This window comes from Vicugna pacos, chromosome 11, assembly GCF_048564905.1.
Source record: "Vicugna pacos chromosome 11, VicPac4, whole genome shotgun sequence".
Classification (NCBI taxonomy): domain Eukaryota; kingdom Metazoa; phylum Chordata; class Mammalia; order Artiodactyla; family Camelidae; genus Vicugna; species Vicugna pacos.
In genome coordinates, this window is record NC_132997.1 from 30,282,570 (window position 1) to 30,306,573 (window position 24,004).

The 24,004-nt window shown below is 51.6% G+C and overlaps 1 protein-coding gene across 1 annotated transcript in view; it reads right to left on the bottom strand.

Annotated features, from left to right (window-relative positions):
* Positions 1-2,294: 2,294 nt before the first annotated feature.
* NID1 (nidogen 1) overlaps positions 2,295-24,004 on the bottom strand; it is a 79,741-nt gene continuing 58,031 nt past the window's right edge. The window contains exons 13-20 of the mRNA XM_072971021.1: positions 18,070-18,297; positions 16,447-16,619; positions 12,409-12,535; positions 8,700-8,871; positions 7,728-7,885; positions 5,864-5,987; positions 5,102-5,214; positions 2,295-4,311 (exon numbers count right to left, since the gene is read on the bottom strand). Of these exons, the coding sequence (XP_072827122.1) occupies positions 4,190-4,311; positions 5,102-5,214; positions 5,864-5,987; positions 7,728-7,885; positions 8,700-8,871; positions 12,409-12,535; positions 16,447-16,619; positions 18,070-18,297 (1,217 nt within the window). The 3' untranslated portion in view covers positions 2,295-4,189. The remainder of the gene's footprint in view (positions 4,312-5,101; positions 5,215-5,863; positions 5,988-7,727; positions 7,886-8,699; positions 8,872-12,408; positions 12,536-16,446; positions 16,620-18,069; positions 18,298-24,004) is intronic.

The window sequence follows — 24,004 nt, forward strand, 5'->3', positions numbered from 1 at the left end:
TGAATAACCCAGACTTGAGGGAAGGAAAAGGATGCTGAGGGAGGTGCCCATCGGGGGAAAGGACAGGGAGCCTGTCGGGCGGGGTAGACCACAGACCTGCAGAGCAGGGGGTAGACGGCGCTGCAGGCCGGAGGAGTGAGGCTGGTGGATTACTCACTCTTCTCAGCTCCCTTCTGGCTCCAGGAGGGCGTGCCTCCCTGGCTGTAGGCCCCGGGCTGAGGGCCCCGGGGGGCGGGGCCTGCCCGGGGCTCCGCCCGCTCCCTGGGAGCCTTGCAGGAGGAAGCTGGCAGCCTGGGCGCGGGGCTGCAGCCGGCACAGGCGCATCAGCGCCAAGGACACCCGAGGCCCCGGTGACGCAGCGGGGAACGCTGACAGGCTCTCGCGGGTGAGGAATGTCACCTGCCACGGCAGTAAACAAAGCGTGTTGCCGCGACACCCCCCACCCCATGGTGCACCCTGAGGGGATTCAGGACCAGCAAAAGCAGGATGCTGGCCCATTAGATGCTTAGAAGGCATCGCAAAGGAACGATTCCAGCGAGTGCAGACTCCCGCATCCTCCCATGCACGGAAGAGCACTCCTTCACGTGAGATGTCTGGTTTTCTTCAGCAGTAATCTTACGATGTTCCGACTACTTGTTTGTCGTTTATCTTCAAAAAGTCCCCCAGAGCCGAGAGGCTGTCTCCCGGGCTTAAGTCCTCAGTAAGTTTGCTGAATAAAACACAATTCTCAACTTCTATGTTGTGCTTTTTATGTTTTATTTTTCTCCCAGTTGGCACTCTCAAGCAAAAGCCAGATGTACTTACATTCGGGTATCTGAGGGAGGTTTAAGGGTACGTCTGAGGTGGGGAACCTCGCCGGCGGTGCGCAAGGTTCCCAGCTCTCCGCGCCCTCCTCGACACTAGTTAGGTGCTTTTTTTTACAGCCATCCTAGTGGGTGTGAAGTGGTATCTAGCTGTGGTTTTGACTGGCTTTTCCCTGATGAATGATGTTGACTATCTTTTCGTATGCTTATTGGCTCTTTGTATGTCCTCTTTGAAAAAATATTTGTTAAAAAACTTTGAGTTTTTGAGTTGGGTTGCTTTTGTTATTGTTGAATTGTAGCTCTTTATATATTCTGGATATTAACCCTTATCAGATGTAAGATTCCGTGGACTGGTTGTCTTTCACTGTCTTGATGGGCTCCTTTGATGCACAAGTTTTTAATTCTGATGAAGACCAATTTTTCTTTTTCTTTGGCTGCTTGTGCCTTTGGTGTCATATACAAGAAATCATTGCTAAACCCAGTGTCGTGAAGAAGTCGTCACTCTGTGCTGCCCACCCTCCCAACAGCTGAAAGCAGCAATCAGCAATCAGAACCCACAACCCTGATTTTTGATGAGAAATGTCAGCTCCTATTGCTTAAAGCAGGCCCCTGGCTCTAGCGGCCACACTAGGAACGTGGGTTGCTGTCCTATGGCTGACTGTCCTGGGGCTGGGTGATGGAGGGTGATATTAAAGGGAAGCTGAAACTGACAGAAATTGACCAAAATTGACCAGCCACTTCATCAAGCTGCCTCCTCGGCAGAGAGGAGTTTATTCCGACGGCTCCTGCCAGTTCAACGGTTCTTTTGCTAGAGGGATGGATTCCTGGAGCTTTTACTCCACCCCCTTCCCTGACGTCACCTGTAGGTAACCAGATTTTATGACCAGAATAAAACACACTGTAAGTTTTAGCCCTAACATAGGTTGTCCCCGTCAGAAAACTCACATTGGTGGCTGATTCACTGATGGTCGCTTCACCAGCAGGTCACTTCACTATGTGCCCGTTCCCCTCTCTACAATTGCTGCTCTGAGCACCCCATTCCTGCAATGCTCTGTCCAAGTCAAAGGCCCGTGCTCACCCTCCCAGGGGCGAGCATGGGCAGCACTGACCACCGATTGTAGCTTAGAGCAGATCAGCGGTCTTACTTCACAGCCAACGTCAGGAAGGCATCTTGGTTTCCTCTAGAGGTAGGGAAGGGAGGAAACCACAGCTCCTCTTCAGAACTGAATCAGGAAACCCTACTGCCTGCAGCTGAAACGTTTCTCAAAAATGAAAACAATGTTTCAAAGGGTGCTTTGAGGTCTATGATAGAATTAATTTTTAAGTCAATCACCAGCCCGTCAGTTTGGGGAAGTGCTTGGAAAACAGACCATCCCCTGTAACTCTGGGGGCTGAAAAGGGTTTGCGGATTATTAACTGGCTGTCTTTCCGTTGTGACTCCACCACTCGACTTTAAATAGCTTCGTTCAAACAAGGTAGAGAAAACTTTTTTAACAAAAAAATTTATTTTCTGCACTAGTATTTATACAGCTGTAAACTCAAGGAATCATCCAATACTTGTACAAATCTGGGGGAAGAGTTAATAAGCACCTTCAACGGTTTCCACAGTTTAAGAATTTACCATTTAAAACGGTTTAGAATGAATCTAGTAAAATGAATAAAAGTTATAAAAACTATACAAAAAATTACGACAGAACATTTGATATAGGGGGCGTGATAAATATAAAAACAAAGTGAAGCTAATTAATGGGGTGGAACGATATGAAACAAAAGATCCATATGTTCTCCAAACCTTGTGATGCTTGGGGATATACCTGCCTCTCAAGTCAAACTCCAATTATTCCGGGAAACACTCTCTCTCAATTCAGGCTCGTGTGCTGCAGGTAAGGGGGTGGGGGGGCTGAGCTTTGCAGATAAGCAGAGGGATCGCCCCCTGAAGGAGAAAACCAGGCCATTTCTTCCGCGGTCTTGTGTGTAAGTGTTCTTTGGCAAAGAATATGCCGTTTTCCCTTTGGGGTTATTTAAAAGGTTTTCTTCCCACTTCTGTTAAATCCCCTCCTCTGCCTTTACTCTCGGGTTTCCATTCCTGCTTCTGGTTGATCTCTTTGCGATACTGTCACGGGGTCTTCTCTGCTCCCTCACCCCAGACTTCACTGACTCAACCTCCTGATGCTCAGCAACCAATCCAAAATTTCCACTGTTCTAGGACTCTGGGAAGCAGCTCATTAAAAAAAATAATAACACTAGCTACTCATGTGATCAGGAGATGTTTTCTAAACCAACTGGAGAAACATGAACATGAAATGTGGCAATGGTCCTTTTAATTACACCAATGAGCAGTAAAGGGTCGGGGTCATATATAAATATCCAACTTGACCCTCCTGGATTATGTCTTCAGCTGAGAATACGGACAGCAAGGGCCATGGACAGAAGGGGAGACAAAGGAGGAGCAGGGTCATGGCTGGCTGCAGACTGGCTCTCAGGAGTGGAGGCCAGAGGTGAGGGACGACAGGGGGACGTCACTGCCACTGGCCCCGGCCCGTGTCTCGGGTGGGTCTCCATGAGGGGGCTGGGCACAGGTGCCATGGTGGGGCTGCGATGCCCAGGAGACCAGGGGCTGGCATCTAAGCACTTTGGACACAGGGGGACAATTTGGTGATCTTTGGTATCATTTAAGGCACATCAGTAGAATCCCCATCCTCAAACATCTGACTTGACACCTTGCAGTTCCTTCCCACTAGATGCTCCTGTGATTTAAGCCCTTCACTACCAAAGGCCACTGCGGAGACGCCAGTGACGCACCCGGGAGGGGCTGCTCAGTATGACCTACCAAACGCTGATGCGTCCCTGGGACAGGCTGGGCTTTGATCCAAAGGCAAGGTTGGCTCGCTAAAAGGTGGGCCTTGGGCAGGGTGCGGGTGGTACAGGATTCCAGGGTGAAAGGTCAGAAGGATAAAGAGGAAAACCAGAGCACCAAGAGAAGTAAGGGGGGCTAACTCCCTGCCTCCCTCACAGCCTTGCCTAGACGACCCTGGCTGCTGTGTCCAGCAGCTGACCAGACGATGGGCGTCTCGGCGAGGCTGAGCTCGCAAGGCCCCCGGGAAGGGGCAGCGCAGGCCCGGGGAGTGGAGGCTGGGGAAGGGTCTGGAGCGCCGGGACGGCATCTAACCCTCCCTCGGGCTGTGTGGGCTTGTCTGAGGGTTGGGATCAGGGAGGTCTCTGTCTTTGTGTAGCGGCAGGGGCTGTCCCATTCCAGTTGGGGCACAGGCTGGGTTGGGCCTGGGCTTGGTGGCCACAGAGCCACCACGTCAGGCAGTTTGGACCCTTTCAAGTAGGGTGTGGCTGTGAAATACTTGGAGAGGGAACTCGGCCCCCTGGTCTTCACTTCACTTCAGCTCAATACAGTCAACGCCCAGGGTGTTGTCAGGGCAACGGCAGGTCCTGCCTCCGGGGGTGGCCAAGCAGAGGTGCGTGCAGCCGCCGTTGTTCACAGAGCAGTAGTTGTGACCTGGAAAAGGCAGAAGTCAGCGCGACAGCTCAGGCAGCATCGCAGTTACCAAACAGACCCCAGGGAGAGGCTTCCAGCTCTGATTAGAACACGGAGCTGGGCTTTTCAGCACGAAGTACTCTGTCTGGCTTGGCCACTTGACTAGGGGACGGGGGTGGGGGGAGTGGGAAGGGGAGCCGGCGAGGAGAGGAGTCTCGCAGAGGCGGCACAGTTCGACTCTGCAGCCGGGCCGCCCAGCTCACCCCAGCTTCTGCCACCGTGAGCTGTGCCACTTCAGGCAAGCGGCTTCAGCTTCCTTATTTATAAAGTGGGCATAAGAGTCGTACCCGCCTCACAGGGTTGCTATGAGGACAAAGTGAACCGGTGAACACAGAGCAGTCAGTACGCGGAGCGACTCAGTACAGGAGCGGTACCCAGCATCATGTCCACGCCGGCAACGGTTATTATCGTTAATTTCTGTTGGTGCTGTCAGGCCAAATGGACGGACTTTTAAAGCAGCAGAGATCCTAACACTGACGTCCCTGGTCGGAGCCGGAAGACCGCACACTTCTAGGCCCACTCGAAGAGTCAGTGCTCTTCCTCACCCTGGCCCACCATCCACTCCTGCCCCTAACGTTTCCCCTCGGTTCACCGGGCTCACCAACGCGTCAGTGAAGGTCCTTGGTGGAAGGGACTGTGTCTCACCTGCCACATGACCCGGGCTACCCACAGCCACACAGGGACCAGCCGGAGTGTGGGCTCTGCGCCGGGTGCCCCCAGCCCCTGACCAGTCAGAGCACCAGGGAGTTACCTTCAGGACACTGCGACAGAGCGGCGGCGATGCCGTACAGCCGGGTCTGCTTGTGAGGGTGGAAGGTGTCCGTCTCTTTGGAAACAGCAAGGTCCACGGCAACCACAGAACTCCTACGGGGCCCCAGAGAACAGGCGGTGAGAACACAGCCGATGGCTCGACCTCCTCTCTACAGGGCCGTCTCATCCGTGGTCTGGGGCATGCACTGGCAGCCAAGCAGACACACTGGCCTTGCTTCCCACCCACCCCCCTCTTCCCAGGCGGCGTCAAGCCTGCGCTTCTCTGGCTTCTTAGAGCAAGGCCAGCCCTCCAGCTCCAAGTCCCAAGCTGGGCAATGGGCTTTCTACACGGATGCCCCCACCACAGTAGCTAGCGCTGTTTAAACCCGGGCCTCTGCAGGAAGGACTGGTCAAGAGGGCACTTCGGGAACACCGCAGTTAAAGGACTGTAATGAAGGTGGGGCACGGAGTGGGGGGTCGTGGGCACGGAGCCCACCGGCCGAGTGGCCCAGGCCAGCTCCTGGGGGAAGAAGAGACACGCTCAGGAAGTCCAAGTCCGAGGACTCGAAGCTGCCCACCCAGGGGCGTCCGGACAATAAATAGCGCCCCCTGCTTCCCGAGAAGCCCTGCCCACCCCTCGATCGCCCGCCTCGCCCAGCTCTGGGGGCTGGAAGGGCAGGGCCAGGGGCCACTTGGGAGGGGCGTGGCCCCCAGGGAGGGCGGCAGGGCAGCCCCGGCCCCCGCACTGCGGCAGCTGACGTACGTCTTCCAGTCTGTGTAATACAGATTCTTCCCATAGCTCGTGACAGCGAAAGGATACTGGAGACCTTCAAGAACCGTGCGTCTGCTGGGCTGACTGGGCTTCAGGCATTCGGCCCGATGGGTGCCTGTGTGGGGTGGAAACAAGCCGTCCATTGTTCACACAAGAAACGGTCCCTTTGTGTTCAAACGCGAGTCAGGCAAGGGTCAAAGTCAGCGGTACGCGCTCAGATCCCGAGAACTTGCTCTTCTAAATGAGAAAGGTGTCTGTTCGTCCTCCCTGGCCCCTCCCATTGGTCAACCCCACCTCCATCCAGCACTACACCTGGTTCTGATGGGGGACGGGAGCCGGGGCAGAGGGATGGTACCCCGTTTCCCCACTCCCGCAGAGGCTGGGAACTGAGTGGGAAGGATGCCATCTCCCAGCTCCCACTGTAACCCCTCCTCCCTGAAGCCGCTCCAGGCCTCCCCTCCTTGCATTCACAGCCCTCAGAATTGCTAAATTGTTTGTAAATAAGTTCCTTTGTGTTATTTTTTTAGATTCCACATGTAAGTGGTATCATATGGTATTTTTCTTTCTCTCTCTCACTTAGGATGACAATCTCCAGTTCCGGGTTATTTACAAAAAAGAGACAGACTCAGAGACATAAAGAACAAACTTATGGTCACCAGTGGGGAGAAGGGGTGGGGAGGGATAAATTGGGAGTTCAAGATTTGCAGATAGTAACTACCATATATAAAATAGATAGACAAGTTTCTATTGTACAGCACAGGGAACTGTAGTCAGTATCTTACAGCTACCCATAATGAAAAAGAACATGGAAAAAACGTGTGTCTCTGGATGACTGAGACATTGTGCTGCACACCAGATATTAATGCAACATTGTAAACTGACTATACTTCAATTAAAAAAAAAAGAAACGTGACGGGTACAATGTATATCTTAAGGTGAGCCAGAGGAACACACGGAACTCTAAGGGGAAACATATTTATGAAAAACCACAGCTTCAGGTTAGGGATTCTAATGACTAAAGCCTCGCCTGCTCCTCCAGGTCAGGTGGATGTCAGCGTGCACAAAAACTGCTAAACCGCGCCACAGGGTTAGCAGCTGTGCACAGCCTGGCACCAGCGCCCGTGTTAGGACCGACCTAAGGCTCAGGTTTTCATCTAACTGTGCATGTCTTACTCTCTGCATCCCCCGTGGCACCTGACAGCATCTGGGACAAAGCAGGAACTCAGCAGAGATTTGATGGATGATTGACACTCCTCCCCGACCGAGCACCCTGCCCACATCCCTTGCCCGAGGGACACCCCAGATCTGCCCAGGCAAGGGCCCACAATCAGAGCTGCATGACTTTACCTGTCTAAACACTTGGGGACAAGCAGGAGCTACAAGACTGTAAGTCAGAGAATTGCTCAGTGTCAGGATGAGGACCGGCTCTGGGAGTCAGCGACTTTGTCTTTAAAGGGCCAGATAGTAACTATTTTAGGTTTTCTGGGCCAAGAGGCAAAATTGAGGACCTCATATAAGCATTGATATAACCTTTTAAAATGTCACATTCAAACATGTAAAAACCATTTATAGCTCCCAGGGTTATACCAAAACAGGCCACAGGTTGGATTTGGCCCAGGGGCTGTCGTTTGCTGGCCTAGAAGATGGAGAGCTCTCCCTGGACTGTGCCAAGCCCAGGGAAACAACATTTCAGAGCAAAGATACGCAGCTGTTTTTGTGTAGAGGAAAAAAACAGTTATCTTAAGCTCTCTTCCCTATAACAGATACTCCTACGTACCAACGGGGCTGGCTCACTCTGGGTAACAATACTTGGTCGAAAACAAAGCACTGTTCCCACCCGGGAGCCAGGCATCACCTGCGTCCACCCAGCAGAGCTGAGATGAGTAGGCATCAAAGGTGAGCCCGTTGGGCAAGCCCAGGTCGTCCTGCACAAGGATCCTCCGGTGTGAGCCGTCCATGTAGGAAGCTTCAATTTTGGGGCTGTCTCTGTTCCAATCTGTCCAATAAAGGTTCCTGGAGGGGAGGAGTGGGGAGAAGGAGGAAGAGAGATCATGAAGACGCAGGGGAAAACGTTCACGGAACCCCCGATGAAGACACGAGCAGACGCTGAAGCACAGAATGGCTAACAGACGTGGAGGTGGTAAGACACATTTTCCTTCGCAAAGACACTTGGATTGGGTTCTTCGCTTGAAACTGCCTACTCTGTTACTAATGATTTCACTTCCCTTAAGCGTAAGTGACAAACCCGTGGGAATCCCACCTGCTGCTGTCACCGCACAGGAAGGCGGAGCTGACCCAGGAGCTGGGCGCAGGAGCAGATGCTGGCAGAGGCGGTGATCACGGGACCTGCCGCCAGGAGGCGCCACAGAACAAGGGCTGCGGTCTCCGAGGGAAGGAGCCACGGGCCTGGTGTGTGAGATGCAGAGCTTGTAGTGAGGGGAAGGGGGAGAGAGAGAGCACTGTGTGCTGATGAAACCCACAGGAGGGGCCTCCAAGGTGTCCACGTGGGGTTGGCCCCCAGGAGGGAGCCCCTGGGATACATTTAAGCTCCCCTGATCTCGTCTGGGGCTGATACAACCCAGGTGTTGATCCACATTCTACCCAAATGGAAATATCAAATTTCTCTCGGTAAAAGACTTGAGTGTGGAACGTGGTGTAAACATTCTGGCGTTTCTCCGTGTATCTACAAGCCACCGGCTGTAGACCCACTCATCCTAAACTCACTCATGGCTGAAGAGCTATGTGGGAGTTACAGCTTGACATTTGAGAAGCTCCAAAAGGGGCGGATACAAGTGGAACAGGTGCACACACAGATCTACAGAGATACCCTCTCACGGAATCCGCTACGATGCCTCTGGGATTCACCAAATCGGTCTCAAATAGGACCCGGCGCTGGGAGCCATCCAGCTTTGCCACTTCGATCCGATCCAGGTGAGAATCCGTCCAGAAGATGTTGCGGCCAAGATGGTCAAGAGCGATGCCTTCCGGGCTTCCGAGATCTAGAGGCCAACACAGAGCACTATTGGGGTGTTTTTTTGTTTTTTTTTTAGCAGGTAAGATTACTGATTTCTGATTACTCAGTGCTCCTCCACCTGGAGTCCAGTCCTTGCATGTTGAGAAAACAAATGGGGATGGGAAGTGCTTGTTGTTTATAAGTAACACTTAGCTGCAAGCTAAAAAAATGCCGCTAGGTCCCTTGATGGACAGCCACCCTGCACACTGCCTTGGGCCCACAGTGATGCGGAAGCCATGGCCCCGCCTTCGAGGAGCCCACAGCCAATCACAATTCAGACTGAGTTCCGGGTTCTGTGGGGGCATGGAGCCTGGGGAGACCAGGGAAAGATTCCCGGGGCTGTGACACCTCGCAAAGCTGGCTCCTGAAGTAACAACAGGACTTTGTCAGGCAAAGATCCTGGATCAAGGTTTTCCAGGTAGTGGGACCAGCACATAGGTATAAAGGAAGACTGGACATGGCTTGAAGTGAGCTGTTCATAATTTTGTATGGCTGCAGACCACGAGGGTGGAAGGCGGCCAGAGATGAAGGTAGGTGCCCATGTTCATGAGCTTACAGCTTCTCCCACAGGCCAAGGGGAGGCACTGGAAGATCTGAAGATGGGGAGAGGGAACAAACAGGCTTACTTACTTGCTAACGGGGAAAAAAGGTCATTTCAGAGAAATTATATGTGCAAGAAATCAGAGCTGTTATCACTTTTATACAAGTATTAAGAGTATAAAGATAGGGTGTCAGTGATTGCAGATAACTCCTCAGAAGTCTTTGCCAGGTTGTAAGTAACTGATTTGCAAGCCAGGGGTTGCCACGAGGTAAACGGACTGCAATGTGAACCTTCAGCGCCCCCTAACCTAATCAGAAGTCCGAGATCGCAATGGTGTCCTGACTATAGATGCAAACAAAATAAAAGTTAAAACCCCATCAGGGTTTTACTGGTGTCACCTGGGATTCTGTCCCCTCTGCTGACTACAGAATTCAAGGCCACCTGGCAGGGCTGGCAGGGCAAACAGGAAGGGCAAAAGCCAGGGGTGGAGCTGCCCTGACCCTGGGACCCGGGAGGAAGAAACCAGCCCAGCGCTGTGTTCTCCCCTGAATACAGAAGCAATCCCGACCCCCAGCCCCCTCGATATGGGCCTTCACTGGACTCCTAACACGACCATGACTGTCAATGCCGGAAATGTCAAAGTCCCCCTACGATCCAGTGGAAGTTTCTTAAGAATGAGAAACAGCAGTTGAACAAGGTCTTCATTATTCAGACCCAAAGCAAAGTTTTATAAAGTATTCGAATATGTCCCACATCCCTAGAGGCAAAGGGACTGCTGACCCCTAAAGGCCCCTTCTGACTCTCAGACGCAACCACAAGTCCTTCTGGGGTATATTTGGAAGGAGCACATCCTGTGTGAGGGGCGTCAGTGCCCAGACACGCACAGGACGGCGGGGGGAAGAGCATCTTTCCAGATGCCCGGGGAAGCCCGGGAAGGAACGCCAAGTCATGTCCCTTTATAAACAGCCCCGGTCCTGACGCCAAACTCAAGAGCAACCAGACCTCCTCCCCCCACCAGGAGAATGCTTCTTTCTGGGCTACAGAGCCAAAGGAAAGGCCTGGAAAGTCTCGCCCTTTGCTGTGAGTCAGGGCAAGACGGGAAGACAGCAGGGAAGTAATATTCTGCACTGTTCATGTCGAAAGGAAACAGAAGATGGTACTTGTTAGAGATATCTGATTAGGACTTGAGCTCAAGGAAAGACAGGGAAGCCCAGAATTCCGACTACTTGAAATTGGCCTGAAATTAGAAAGGAAAGAAAAGATCCCACTGGCTCCTTCACTCACTAGGGGTGTACAACCACATGCACCAGGATGAAGGTTCAAGCGGAAGCTACTTTCTCTCTTTTTAAATTAAAAAAAAAATTTCCCAGTGATCTTTCGTCTGCAAAGATCACATTCCGATTTAATTCTGTGTTTTCACAGCGAGCTTTTGCCTGGAATGTTTCTTAACTGTGCTCACAGCTCTCTTGGATAGTTATCAATTCCAAAAGCAACAGGAAATAGCAGACGATGACCTACTCCCCTCTTCCACTGGGGTTTGAAGTCAAATCATAGATCAGAGCAACAGCATTCTTAACGGTGACAAGATACAAAAAGGCACTTTCAAACTTCTGCCCATTAAAGCAAGAGCCATGAAGACTAGCAGACATTATTTAAATAGCACACTGGCTTCCAGAAAAGAGTGCAAGGTTTATGACCGAAGTCAAACATGCTGAACTCAACCTCAGCTTGACAATCCTGCTGTATCATCTCTTCTAAAGGAGCCAAAGAAGGAAAAACAGGTCCCGGGACACAGGGACCCTTCCAGAGTATCACTTGCTGGGAAATGTTAAATGGAAATTGGAAAAGCTATACTTGGCCCTGAGTAAGAAGAAATACCGAAGAAGCTCATATATTTTAAAGATGTATCATTGATTTTCAGGGTTTTCCCGAGGGAACAAGATGATTTTATGTAGCAAATACCACTGGCATGACAGTGTCTTCGGATTGGAAACATTTCCAAGTCAGCCGATGAGTCACCGATTTAGCAACATGAAATATGTGGCCCTTTCAGTGCACGAGGATGTTTACAGGTCCTTGGATTTTTGTTGTCATGGACATTAACCTTGAGAAAACATATCCACATTAAGTAGCCTTGACTTGTTGAATGTAAGCACCTTCCTTTATACCTATGTGCCGGTCCCACTCCCTGGAAAACCTTTATCCGGGATCTGTGCCTGAGAAAGTCCTGTGTGAAGAGTCCTTGGCTTAAATCGGCATCTGTAAGTTAATGGATTGAGGTTAAGTGTCGGGGGTGGCCTGGGCCACAATGCCATGCACTTTTATCATCAGTGATGCAACCAAAAAGCTGAGAAATGTCCGTCAAAGTTCAGCATGATGTGCTGTCATCATCCGGTAATCTGACCAAGTGCCAGCGGTGGTGAGGCAGAAAAGAGACCCGCCCCACCACGATCTTACAGGGTGAAGTGACAGCCCTTCGACTCAGCTGCCTTGGGAGCAGACTCAGCTCTCCAGGACTGTATTCGCCACAACATTTCTGACCCTCCCATCTTTTTGATTCCTCTGCCTGTTGCCTTTGGGAAAACCCCAGTGAAGCACCCTGTGCAGCACACACTCAGAGACTCAATTCTGGGCTCCGAAGCCAGAGGGAGAAAGGCGCATCCAGACTGGATGGCCGAGTCTGGCCTTCACTATTCACTAAAACTGACTACGTAAGCTTTCAGATAAAGGTACGGACACTGGCTCTGTTTTAACGTTCTCCTTGGGCAGCAAGTCCCCGCTAAGGTGTTCATGATTTAATGAGTCCCAGAAGGACTCGTCAGAGAAGGCTGGAAAGGGTGGTGTTGGAAGTTGAGAAGCCAGCCCCTCTCCCATCACCATATCCTGTAAGCAACTCTTCACCGCCCCCTCCACGCCCTCCCAAGAGCCACCTGAGCTGCTGGAAGCAAAACCAAAAAGCAAGAAGGATCCTGGCTTGCCCACCTTGCCGGATGATGGTGGTCGGCTCTCCGCCCTGCAGACTGGCTCTCCCAATGGAAGGCTCGCTGATGTCGGTCCAGTAAACCATCTTGTCCACACAGTCAAAGGCCAGCCCGATGATGACTTTGTCCTGGAAGCGCAGACCAGTGGTGAGAGTGGCCCCCTCCTAGCACGTGAGTGACTAAGGACGGTAGGAACCTTTCACATGCTTACAAGCATCTGGATACCTTTGAAGATGAAGTGTCTTCAAGTCTTTTGTCCAATTTTTAAATGTTTCTTATTGAGTCATAGGAGTTCTTTACATATTTCAGATAAACATCTTTTGTTATACACATATATTTGTGTGTGTGTGTTCCTCTTGGTACAGAGCACTTTTTAATTTTCTTGATGTTTTTGAAGTGTAGCAGTTTTAAATTTTTATTAAGTCCAATTTATTATTTTTTTTCTCTTATGGCTAATGCCTTTTGTATGTTGTCTAAGATATCTTTGCTTACCTGAAGATCATTTAAAAAAAAAACTTAAAAGACATAAATATTGGAAAGGAAGAGGTAAAACCACTCTGTTCTAAGACAATGATCATTAATGTAGAAGATTCTGTAGAATCTATAATATTATTTTAACTAACAATTAAATCTAGCAAGGCTGCAAGATGCACGGTGAATATAAAATTGTATTTCTACACACTAGCATAAAGTAAAATTTTTAAATAATAATGTCTATAACAGCAACAAAAACAAAGAAATTAATAGTAAGAATCTTTAAATGTGCAAGATTCTGTACTAAAGACTACAAAACACTGCAGAGTGAAATTAAAGAAGACCCAAACAAATGAAGACACAAGTTAGTTTAATGGGTCAATCATAGGATTTAATATCTCTAAGGTATCAATTCTCCCTAAATGGAGGTAAAGGTCCAGTGCCCTCCACGTCAGAATCCCAGCAGGCCTTTTTTTTTTCCTTTTTGGTAGAAACTTACAAGCTTACTCTCAAATGTTTCTGGAAATGCAAAGTGAGGCTCTGGGGGCCACACAAGTGGGGGGCCAGGACGATCTCTCACTGGGAGAATCAGGGTTCTCGGCAGACACTTCCCCCCAAAAGGTCAGGGCAAAAAGGACACAGAGACCCAAACCTTCCACCATACCTAAAAAATAACTCAAAATGAATCAAAGATCTAAATGGAAGAACTAAAACTATAAAACTCTTAAAAGGAAGCCAAGGGGAAGGCTTCAGGACACTGGATTTGGCAATGATTTCCTGGATATGACATCAAAAGCAAAAATACATAAATGGGACTTTATCAAAACTAAAAAACATTTGTTCATAAAATGAAACAAGCACCAGCTCATGGACGGAGAGAAAATATTTCCAAATCACATACCTGATAAGGGGTTAATTATCTAGAATATACAAAAAACTCCAACAACTCAGTAACAACCAAACAATCCAATTACTACATGGGCAACAGCTTGGAGAAGACATTTTTCCAAAGAAGATACACAAATGGTCCATAGGTGCATGAGAAGATGCTCAACACTGCTGATCATCAGAGAAGTGCAAATCAAAACCACAGTGAGATACCACTTCACGTGTGAGGGCGGCTGCTATTAAAAAACAGAAAATAATAAGTGCTGACGAGGTAAAAGGGAAGTTGTGGCCTTTGTGCTCTGGTGGTGGGAATACAAAACGGTGCAGCTGCTAAGGAAAACAGTACGGCGGTTCCTCAAAAAATTAAAAATAGAGTTACCGTGTAATTCAGCAATTTCATGTCTGGTTTATACCCAAAAGAAGTGAAAGCAAGGACTCGAATATAGAGGTTTGTAAAACCATGTTCATAGCAACATTATTCACATTATTCAGCTTTATTCACAATAGCCAAAAGGTGGAAGCAACCCATGTGTCCGCTGATGGATGAATGGATAAACAAAATGTGATATATTTTCAATGGAATGTTATTCAGCCTTAAAAAGTCAGGAAATTCTTACACATGCTACAACATGGATGAAACTTAGATATTATGCAAAGAGAGGTAAGCCAGTTACAAAAGGGCAAATACTGTATGATTCCACTTAGAGGAGGGACCCAGAACAGGCAAACTCATAGACAGGAAGTAGAATGGGGGTTGCTAAGGGCTGGGGGTGGGGTGGGGGTGGAGGAAGGAGTTGTTATTTCATGGATACAGAGGTTCAGTTTGGGATGATGAAAAAAGTTCTGGAGACTGACGGTGATGATGGTTGCACAACAATGTGAAAGTACTTAACGGCCTTGAACTCTGCACTTACAAACAGCTGAATGTAAAACTAAATAGACAGAACACAGTGAGTATTTATCGTGTTGTTTTGGCTCCCTCCCCTCCATCGATCCCACCTCAATCACCTGCTTTTCATAGTTTCCCTTGAGATTTCAGCCTCTTCCCTCGGTCTTGGGGGAACATGACTTTCACAGGGAATTTAAGCCACTCCCACGACCTGGGAGTGTGTGCTAGTGGACACAAAGGAAGAACAGTGATTACCCTTCGAAGGATTTATGCTTCTGGGAGGCAACAAAACACAAAACTCACTTACTCGTCCCTTCAGCAAATGTCTTTTGAGTGCCAAGCACTATCTGGGGATCTGGGAACACCACTGGGAAACACGTACCTCCACGAAACACAACAGGCAACAGTTTCTGGTCGTGCCTGCCTGTATTCTTGGTGGGAAGAGATGCACGGGAAACTGAACATATACACTGATATATAATGTATTGAGTGGTGCTGGGTGCTCGATGAAAAACAAAGCAGGATAAACGGAGGTTGTAGTTGAAATAGGGACAGTCTTCTCCCAGAGGTGATGTGCTAGCAGAAATGTGAGGGAAGTGAGCAGTGCAAGTGTCTGGAGTGAGAGAGCCCCAGACAGGGAGACAGCAAGTGCAAAGGCCCTGAGGTGGGAATGTGTGTGCATGTTGAGGGCCCAACCAGAAAGCCTGAGGGCTGCAGCTGGTGAGTGAGGATGCAGTGGTAGGGAGTGGGGTGGGAGAGGTACTCAGAGGCCATGGAAAGAACTGGTTTTTATTCTGCATGAAGGGTGCATCCATCAGAGGATTTTGTGCTGGACAAGAACGTGAATCCAATCAAGACCACTTTGCAAGAGGCTTCTGAGAAGCATTTTTATTTTGCAGGCTTTTTTGGATCACGTTTCTTCCCTGGTCAGAAAGGAGAGGGGGTGTGGCAGTGGGCGGGGTCTGTGATGTGGTGATGGACGCAGGAAGAGAAAATAAGGCAGGCAGGAAGGACGGGAGCAGGGAAAGGAAAAGGAGAAGAAAGACCGGAGGTGGCAAAGAAGCCCAAGCAACATGTCTACCTGGAATTTTTCAAGCAGGCTCTGCAGCCAGAACTGAGGACTGACAAGAATTTCTCCTGGACTTTCATCTCCAAGAGCTGACGCCTGCTCACTGTTACTTCTTCACTCCCCAGGGGACCCCGATGGCCTGGCAGCCCTGACTGAGTCCACAGCCAGAAGCATCTGGGTCTTAGGGTTGGTTTTCTGGCAGAAGTTCGGGATCACAGATAAAACAGAATGGCTTTTCAGAAGTGTCCGACCTCTATCTATGGGACCAGAATTCCCCAACTCACAAAACACCTCTCTGAAGCTTTGACAAGCTCTAAGCTAAAGCTCGTTACTGCCTCTGGGCAGATAAGAGGATCCTGTGACCGGCGGCTGAGGAAAGATGAGTCACTTTGCCAATTTAGCAGGAATGGCAAGACCAAACTCTGCGGATGCACGCAGACACCATAGCAAGCTCACATGACGCCCCCCCCCAGGGGTCAGATACCAAGTGGTCTCTGGAAGGAAGGCCTCCCGTTTCTGCTCCCACTCTCAAGCCTGGGGGGTTGGGTGGGCTCAGGAATACGGTGGCTTCATCTAGGGATGGACACCAGGGTCACGCAGAACGACGAAGCACCTGGGTCCAGGGGTCCAGACCCAGTCCCGGGTCTGACTCCCCCCTGCTCGTTGCTCCACGCCACCAAGGCCGAAGTCATCCCCACCGGCAGTCAGCCCGCACTCACCGGGGCGTGAAGCAGCGCCTTGGCCTCGGTCTTCACCATGGTGCTTCCCTCCAGGGGGACGCGTTCTATCTTCCCCGTCTGCGCAAAGAGGAGGTGGGTCCCGGGGGGCAGGGGGATCACGGCGGTAGGAACCGGGGGTCCATGGTGAATCGGGGGAGCCACGGTGCTCAGACCTGGGTGACAGGAGATGTTAATGAGCAGGGCCCGTGTGCAGCAGGAAACTGCAGACACACGTGTGTGCCCGCGTGCACAGATGCAGAACCCTGAACGGCTCAGCCACGCATGCGCAGTTTACATCTTAAAGCACGAAGGGAAGAAAGACTTGTCAATCAAAGGGCATATGTAATGAAGCTACTGCAGGGCATGAGTTTAAAGGTCAAGTGAAAAAAAAAAAAAAAAAGGCATAGCCTCCTCCTTAATAGAAATAACTGAGCGGCTGGTCCCCAGCTCTGGACGTGGGCTGAAGCAGGACCGAAAACAATGCAATGGCACCAAGCCTGAAACTCCCGCCCACAGGGGGCTCGCACCCCAGGGGGCAGCTGCCGGGCGGTCTCACGCCCAAGAGACCGTCGGAGGGAACCTGCCCCCATACACCCGATCCCACGGGGGTGGGAGAGTCTTAGACCCCGGAGGCAGGAACTCGCCCTTCTGGGTTTGGCAGAACGAAATGATGACCGAGGCTAGTCCTCCCGTGGGCTCGGCCCTGTCTCCTACCTGCAGAACTTTAATACCTGGCACAGTGGCTCCTGGCTCACCCGACAAGAGAGGGCCCAGGAGGGGACAGGCGGCCTGTGCTGCTGGTAAGGACACGCCGTGGGTGTCGAGAAACCACGGCCTCAGACCCGGCCCCGCCACGCCTGCCATGTGGATGGGTCATGGACACGCCTGGGCTCCTGGCATTCTAAATGGACTCGGGGGAGGTACAGCTCAGTGGTAGAGCGCGTGCTTAGCACGCGCGAGGTCCTGGGTTCAATCCCCAGTACCTCCATCAAAATAAATAAAAATAAGCCTGATTACCTACCCCCGCCAAATAAAATAAAATAAAATAAAATAAAATAAAAGGGACTGTCTCAGTTCCTTTAAAATAATAAATAAATAAATAAAATTTGAAAAAAGTGGACTCGGTACCTAAAGGTCCAGGTGAACTGTGAAGGAGACAAGCGTACCAGGAAAACAGCCCCGCCCCGAGCAAGAAGGCCCCGCCCAGGGGCGGGGCTCCAGCTGGCCCCTCCCAGCGCGGCGCCGTGCCAGCGCAGAGCCGCCTAAGTCCGTGCGCCGCCCGCAGGGTTTGCCCTGGGGGCCCGAGCACAGGCACCCTCTCCGCTGCCAGTCGCAGCCCCATGGCAGCAGGACCTGCCTGCCATTTGCGCAGAACAGGTTTGCACAGAGAAGAGGATAGGAGGAGGGAGGCGGCGGGCAGGGAAAGAGGAGGAGAGGAGGCGGCCGAGGGACGGGGAGGCGGAGAAGAGGGCCGCCGAGGGCAGCGAGGGAGGCGGCTGCGGGCTCGCGCCAGCGGAGCGGTGCGCGACGCAGGGCCGGCGGGGCGCGCCGAGGCGCCCCCCGCGAGGCTCCCCAGCGCCGACGCGCGCCGGCGGGCGCCGGGGCTCTGGTCCTCCGACTTACAGGGCGGCCTCATCCCGGGCCTGGTCCTGGTGCCCTCCAGCTCGCGGCCGTCGCGGTCCACGCACCAGCAGTAGCCGGTGCTGCCGTGGCACTGGGTGGGCGCGTAGTGCCCGTGCTCGTCGCACTCGGGCACGAACAGCCCCGGCGGCCGGGGCCTCTGGGGGTCCGCCGCCCCCGCCGCCCCGAGGATGTGTTCTCGCTCAAGCTGGCATCGGGTTTTCTCCGCTTCTGTCAGAGGGACAGCAAAGGGACAGGCGTCAGCGGTGTCACCGGCGGGGTTCACCTGCCCGGCTACGGATGTCCCCACACCCGACTCAGAACCGCGAGCGCTGTCGGTTCATCAGCTGGTTCTGTTTTAATTTTTTCTCTAAAATGTAACCATCATGTAATGAATTGAGTGGTCAAGATTGTATCTCCATTTCTTATCTTTCCTAGGCTTTTTTTTTTTTTAATCTGAGGCAAAGCTGACCTAAAATCAACATTTGAAAGTGGACAAATCGGGGGCATCCATCACAGTCACGATCGGCACCTCTGTGTAGCGCCGGTGCATTCTCCTCACCTCAGAAGGAAACCCCAGACCTATTTTAAGCGGTCGTCTGCCCTTCCTCCTTCCTCCCAGCCCCTGGTACCACCAGTCTGCAAATGTCCCTAAGGACTGTTCTATTCTGGTTATTTCACAGAACTGTAACCACACAATCTGCGACCTTGTGTCTGTTTTCACTCAGCAGAACGTTTTCCAGGTTCACCCATGTTGTAGCCACGAAACAGTGCATCATGCCTTTTCATGGCTGAGTAATATCCCATTGCATGGCTACATCATGTTCTGTTTATCCGTTGATGGACAGCACTGAAATTTGTTTTAAGAAATTTTAAATTCTTCTTAAACGTATCCTTTTTATCATTACCAGCTTCTTGATCACCCACACTGAGTCCAGGTCAAAGATTTGGGGCACTGAAGGCCACAAGGTACAAGGGGCAACATTGGTGTTTCCTTTTAATTACATGCTAGTGTTTGGAATGAAACATGGCCTCCTGACTGTGCAATTCGGCTCCCAGAACAGGGAAGTACTGCTCTATCTACGGAAATGTTGATGACAAGTTAAGGCCTGGGATAACCAACTCCCAAATATGCAGAGTTGCAGCGCATTCCACACTAGCTAGAGTCCAGTTGCCACCACGTCCAGCCAGGCCAATGTCGCCATCCACTCCGCAGCATCGACCACACAAAGCGATGCCTACACACTGCCGAGGGCCACACTTCAGCCAAAATGAACCACGTCTGCTGCCCCTCTACTGCAGGCCTTTCCATGTGCAGTTCACTGCGACTTCCCCATCCTCCTTGGGTAATCCTGCGAGAATCAGCTCAGGCAGGTCCTCCCTTCAGGAAGGCGTCTCCGGCCCTCCAAGGCTGGGCCCGGCGCCTCCGTGAGCTGGCAGGGCTCTGGGCTTTTCTGCACCGTGGCTGTTGTCCCACTGACGCTGAGACTCCGAGGGTCTGTTCCTCATCTGCCTTCCTGAGCAGAGTCTAGGCTCTGAGAGGGTAGGGGCCATGGTCTCCTTCAACCTGACCCAGGAAGCCTGAGTGGGGACACACATGGAATAACCCCCAGGGCCTGCGCCCCAAGAGCTCACAGCCTGGAGGGAAGGGAACACACAGACACACAGTAACAATCCAGCGAGCAGTGTCTTGACAGAGGAGCCCAGGACATGACAGACACACAGCAGAGGTGCTCGCTGTAGCTACAGCAAGGGCTCACGAGCCAAGGGGTGCTTGAGTGCTTTTATTGATCTTCCCTGGAAGACTGTGGTTATAGAATCTGGGGCAGGGATGTATCATCCAGGCAGGTTATATAATCTAGAGCAGAGGGTAGCTCTTTTCGGCTTTGCGGGCCATATGATCTCTGTCACAAGTCCTCAACTCCGTGGTTGATACATGCAGGAATGAGTGTTCCAATAAAACTTTATTTATAAAAACAAACAGTGGGCCAGATTTGGCTTGTGGGGTCTCTAGCTGCCTTGGACATTGCTAGATTCGTTGGGGGGAAATTTTTGTATAAATATTCTAATTAATCTATTAATATGTATTAATAGATTCCTTCGTTAGTAATATAGACATTGTGATAATAGAATATATAATAACATATGACATGTCACAGAATTTTTGTGTCTGAAAAATGGTTTTGACCCTCTGTTCCAGCACTTCTGGTCTTATTCTGGGCACGCCAACAATGCTGGGTGAGCTGGACCCCCGTCAGCTGTACACCAGCGATGGTGGCAGTAACTAATCCCACGGTATTATTTTGAGGAGTGAGTGGGACGTGATGAGACCATGTGCACAGCTGGAACTTTAAGCCCCGTGCTCCAGCATCCATCTGTGACCAGACCCACATACGGCCTTCACAGTGACATTCACGGCATGTCCTGCCAATGAACGTTTAAAGTGCCTTCGTCTGGGCTGCCAGGTCTCCGTCAGCCTGCTGGACGTGGCTGCCCCCGCAATCGGAAGCAGTGAGCGCGCCAGAGAAAATGTTTGTTGAACCTGGCAGGGGAAACTGGGTAAGCTTTCTCTTTGATCCCAGAGGCTGATACAAAACAACCAACCAACCAAAGAAACAAAAAACAGATCTGATGTAGGAAGAGTGAAACAAAGATACAAATGAGCCACCTGGCTGAGAATAAAAATGTTGATTTTGTTCAGTCTTGGATGCAGGACTTGTTTACTTCTTCAGGACCTTATGTTTGACAGTTGTGGAGTTTCCACGTAAGCCGTCTCCACTCACACACGATGCACAAATTCTCACTGCAATCCTATGCGACAGGCGTATGGTTTTTGCATCAAATGAGAGAACGGAAGCTCAGATTGGCAAGAGGCTCCCCCAGGCCACAGCACCAGGAGGTGGCTCCACTCAAGCTAGAACCTGGGTCCTCTGGACTCGGAGTTCAGCCCCCCACACTCTGCACCCACGTGTGCAGTGCCCAGGGTGGCCCCTGGGCACTGAACACGTATGTCAACAGTAACACACACACACACACGTTCACACGCTCACCGAACTTAACGGAGGCCCGCAGACTCATTCTCCTTCCATCAGCGTCTGTACACAGTGCTGCCTTTCCAGCTGGGAAACAGGCCTGGTGTTCTGGGTACTGTCATCCAAAACAAACTTTTAAGGGAGTGGGGGTGGCTCCCCGCTAGGTGGCTGACCGAGTTTTGTGTTGGCTGATGTACAAATCTCCAGTGATCTAGAATTTACAGTGGAACTTTAAAGTGCTGTATGTTGAACTTAACTAAAGTGGGCGAAACCGTAATTGTGACTTAGGAAACAGGATTCCATGCATGTTTATGGAAAGCTGTGATTTCACGGGTTTCCTGGGATGGTTTTCCAGCCTGGCCTGCAGGCAGCGAGAGCCACCTCCCCACCACGGCGCCGCCTGCCGGGGCCCAGGCCGCGCGGGGAGTGTTCCGCTGTGGGTGCGGTGGGGATGGGGTAATAAAGACTCATGTCCCAGCCTTGTTTCTGGTGGTGAGATGACACCTGAGGCCAGCTAGTCTCCAGATGAGTCTCTTCACTCATCTAGTCTGATGTGCTCGGGGAAAGAAGCATTTGAGGCCTGACACTTATCCGGGGGATAGCAGGGAGCCTGGGGTGACTATTCGCAAGTTGGGGACAAAGAGAATGAGAGGAAAATGAAATAGAGGGAGAAGAAATCTCTTGATTTGCATTCCACTCCTGTGCCTGATTAAACTTCTTTCTAGGTGCAAATTCAGATAAATAACTGTTGTAGCCTCTGACAGACAGAGTGGGGTGGAGGAACTCGTTTTGAGGCGGGGGGGGTGCCATTTATTCAACCTCTTCCTGCGCAGCCCACCCTCCTCCGCAGGGGGCCGCCACCTCCCAGCGGCTCTTTTGTGCACACACACTGGGGATGCGCTAACACCGTGGTGACGATGCCCGGTCTCTGCTGGGTTTGAGACGTTCTGGCTTGTAGCCTCATCTCATTAGCTGACAGATGGACGGTTGTTAGTCCAAGATGGCCACATTTCCAACAATGGGAATTCACCGGTAAAGGAAACAGTATCAATCGGATATGGTCTTTGTTTTCATGTTCCTGGGGGTTTACTAAGACCACTGCCACCGGAGACAATGACGACGATGGTGGTGGCGGTGGTGGTGCTGGAGGTAAAAATCTCTCTCCTTATGAGCTCAAGTCCCTTCCCAGCGTTGACTCCCAGTCCTCACAGGACTGGCAAGGAAGGAGAATGCGTGGGCAGGAGGAAATGAACTAACAGTCAGGAAAGGGCAAAAGGCGGAGGGGAGGCACAAAGGTCATGAAACAGCAGGAAGTCTGTGCCCTCTCCTCGTGGGGCACTGCACCTCTGGGTTTTACCGGCTCTGTCCCCTGGGGCCCCTCCCTGCATCCGACTTGTCCCAACACCCTATCAGTGCACGTTTAAATTGTTGTTTCTCAGATCAGGAAACCCACGGACCCTTGAATCATGTATGTGTTTGCATCAAAAGCGTTTACTGAAACCTCGGCTGAGCCAAGTGCCCTGCAGGCAGTGGGGATTGGTGCTAGGTAGGAGGGTCCTGGGAACTCCCAGGACCCCACCAGGGCACACAGTGTGAGGAGCGGCGGGCAGGGGTCTGGACAGGCTGCGTGGGGGCAGAGAGGGCAGTGCCACGGTCAACGGCAATCATTCTGCAGGGTCCCTACTATGCACCGAGGGGCCGTGGGGCTGTGCCCGGCAGCCTGACTGACCCACTGAAGGTGGGAGGTTTTCAGCCTGTGCACGGAGGAGGATCAGAAACCAAAAGTCAGGGTATCGGAGAGGGTGGTTGACACTTTGCTCCCTGGGGTTTTGGTGAGATTTTGAAAAAAAAAGAAGGGACGGAGGGGCCGCAAGGCTCAGCAAGACTGCTGATTTGGTCATGAGGCACATGAGGTGGTCAGAGGGGCCGCGGGCCTCAAGGCCCTAGGAAGTTCCCCAGCCTCTGGGGATCTGGTTTCAGGCAGCCTCCGCACCCCGACCTCACCCCAGCTGCTTAACCACATCTCCTCCTCACTCTGCCTCCCCACCTCCTGTTCAAGTCCTACCCGTCATCCAAGGCCGAGTGCAAGCCCACTTCTCACACCTCCTCTCACCGCGCCAGCCCACCTGGGTCTCCACTCCCAGCCGCGAGTTACCTCTCCCAGACTCACTATGGCGTCAAGTGTCTTCCCCTGCCCAGTTAGAGTGCAAGCTCCTCCTGAGGGCAGACATGACCGTTTATGTGCCGAGCACAGTGGCAGGGACATCGCAGATGCTCACGGAATACTGAGCAACTTGATCCCGGCTATGCCGCTTGTGAGCCAGGAGCCTTGGACACGTTAGGTGGCTTCTCAAAACCCTCATCCGTTGAAGGAGGTTCATCGAACCACCAGCGACAAAGACCAGCCAAGTGATGGAGAAAACTAAGAGGTATGGTGCCCTGGACACCACATGAAGAAAATGCTGCAGGCGAGAAGGTGAGATTGACTGTACTGAGCGCTACTAAGAAAGTGGGGGCCTGAGAGCTAACGAAGTGAAGGTCACTGCTGACTTTCACGGCAGCGCTTCCAGGGTGGGGTGGCCGGGCAAAGCTGACGGCAGCAGTTCAAGGGGGACTGGGAGATTCTAGGAAGAAGATAATAGCCTAGTTTTAGGATCGCATTACAGAGTAACCACAAAATCCGTGGGCAACGTTTACAGTGAAGTGAGGTGACGAGGTCGTCCCGTGAGCCCCCAAACACAAGAAGGTGAGGACACACCACCACCGGGGATCAGTGTCTGTGCGGAGAGGGGAGCAGCAGGGCACCTAGCCGCTCTGGGGATGGGAAAGCCCCAAAGAGCACCAGGTACCCAGCTAGGAAGCAGTCCCGTTTGAAAGCAGCAGCTGAACCTTGGGAGGGATTTTCC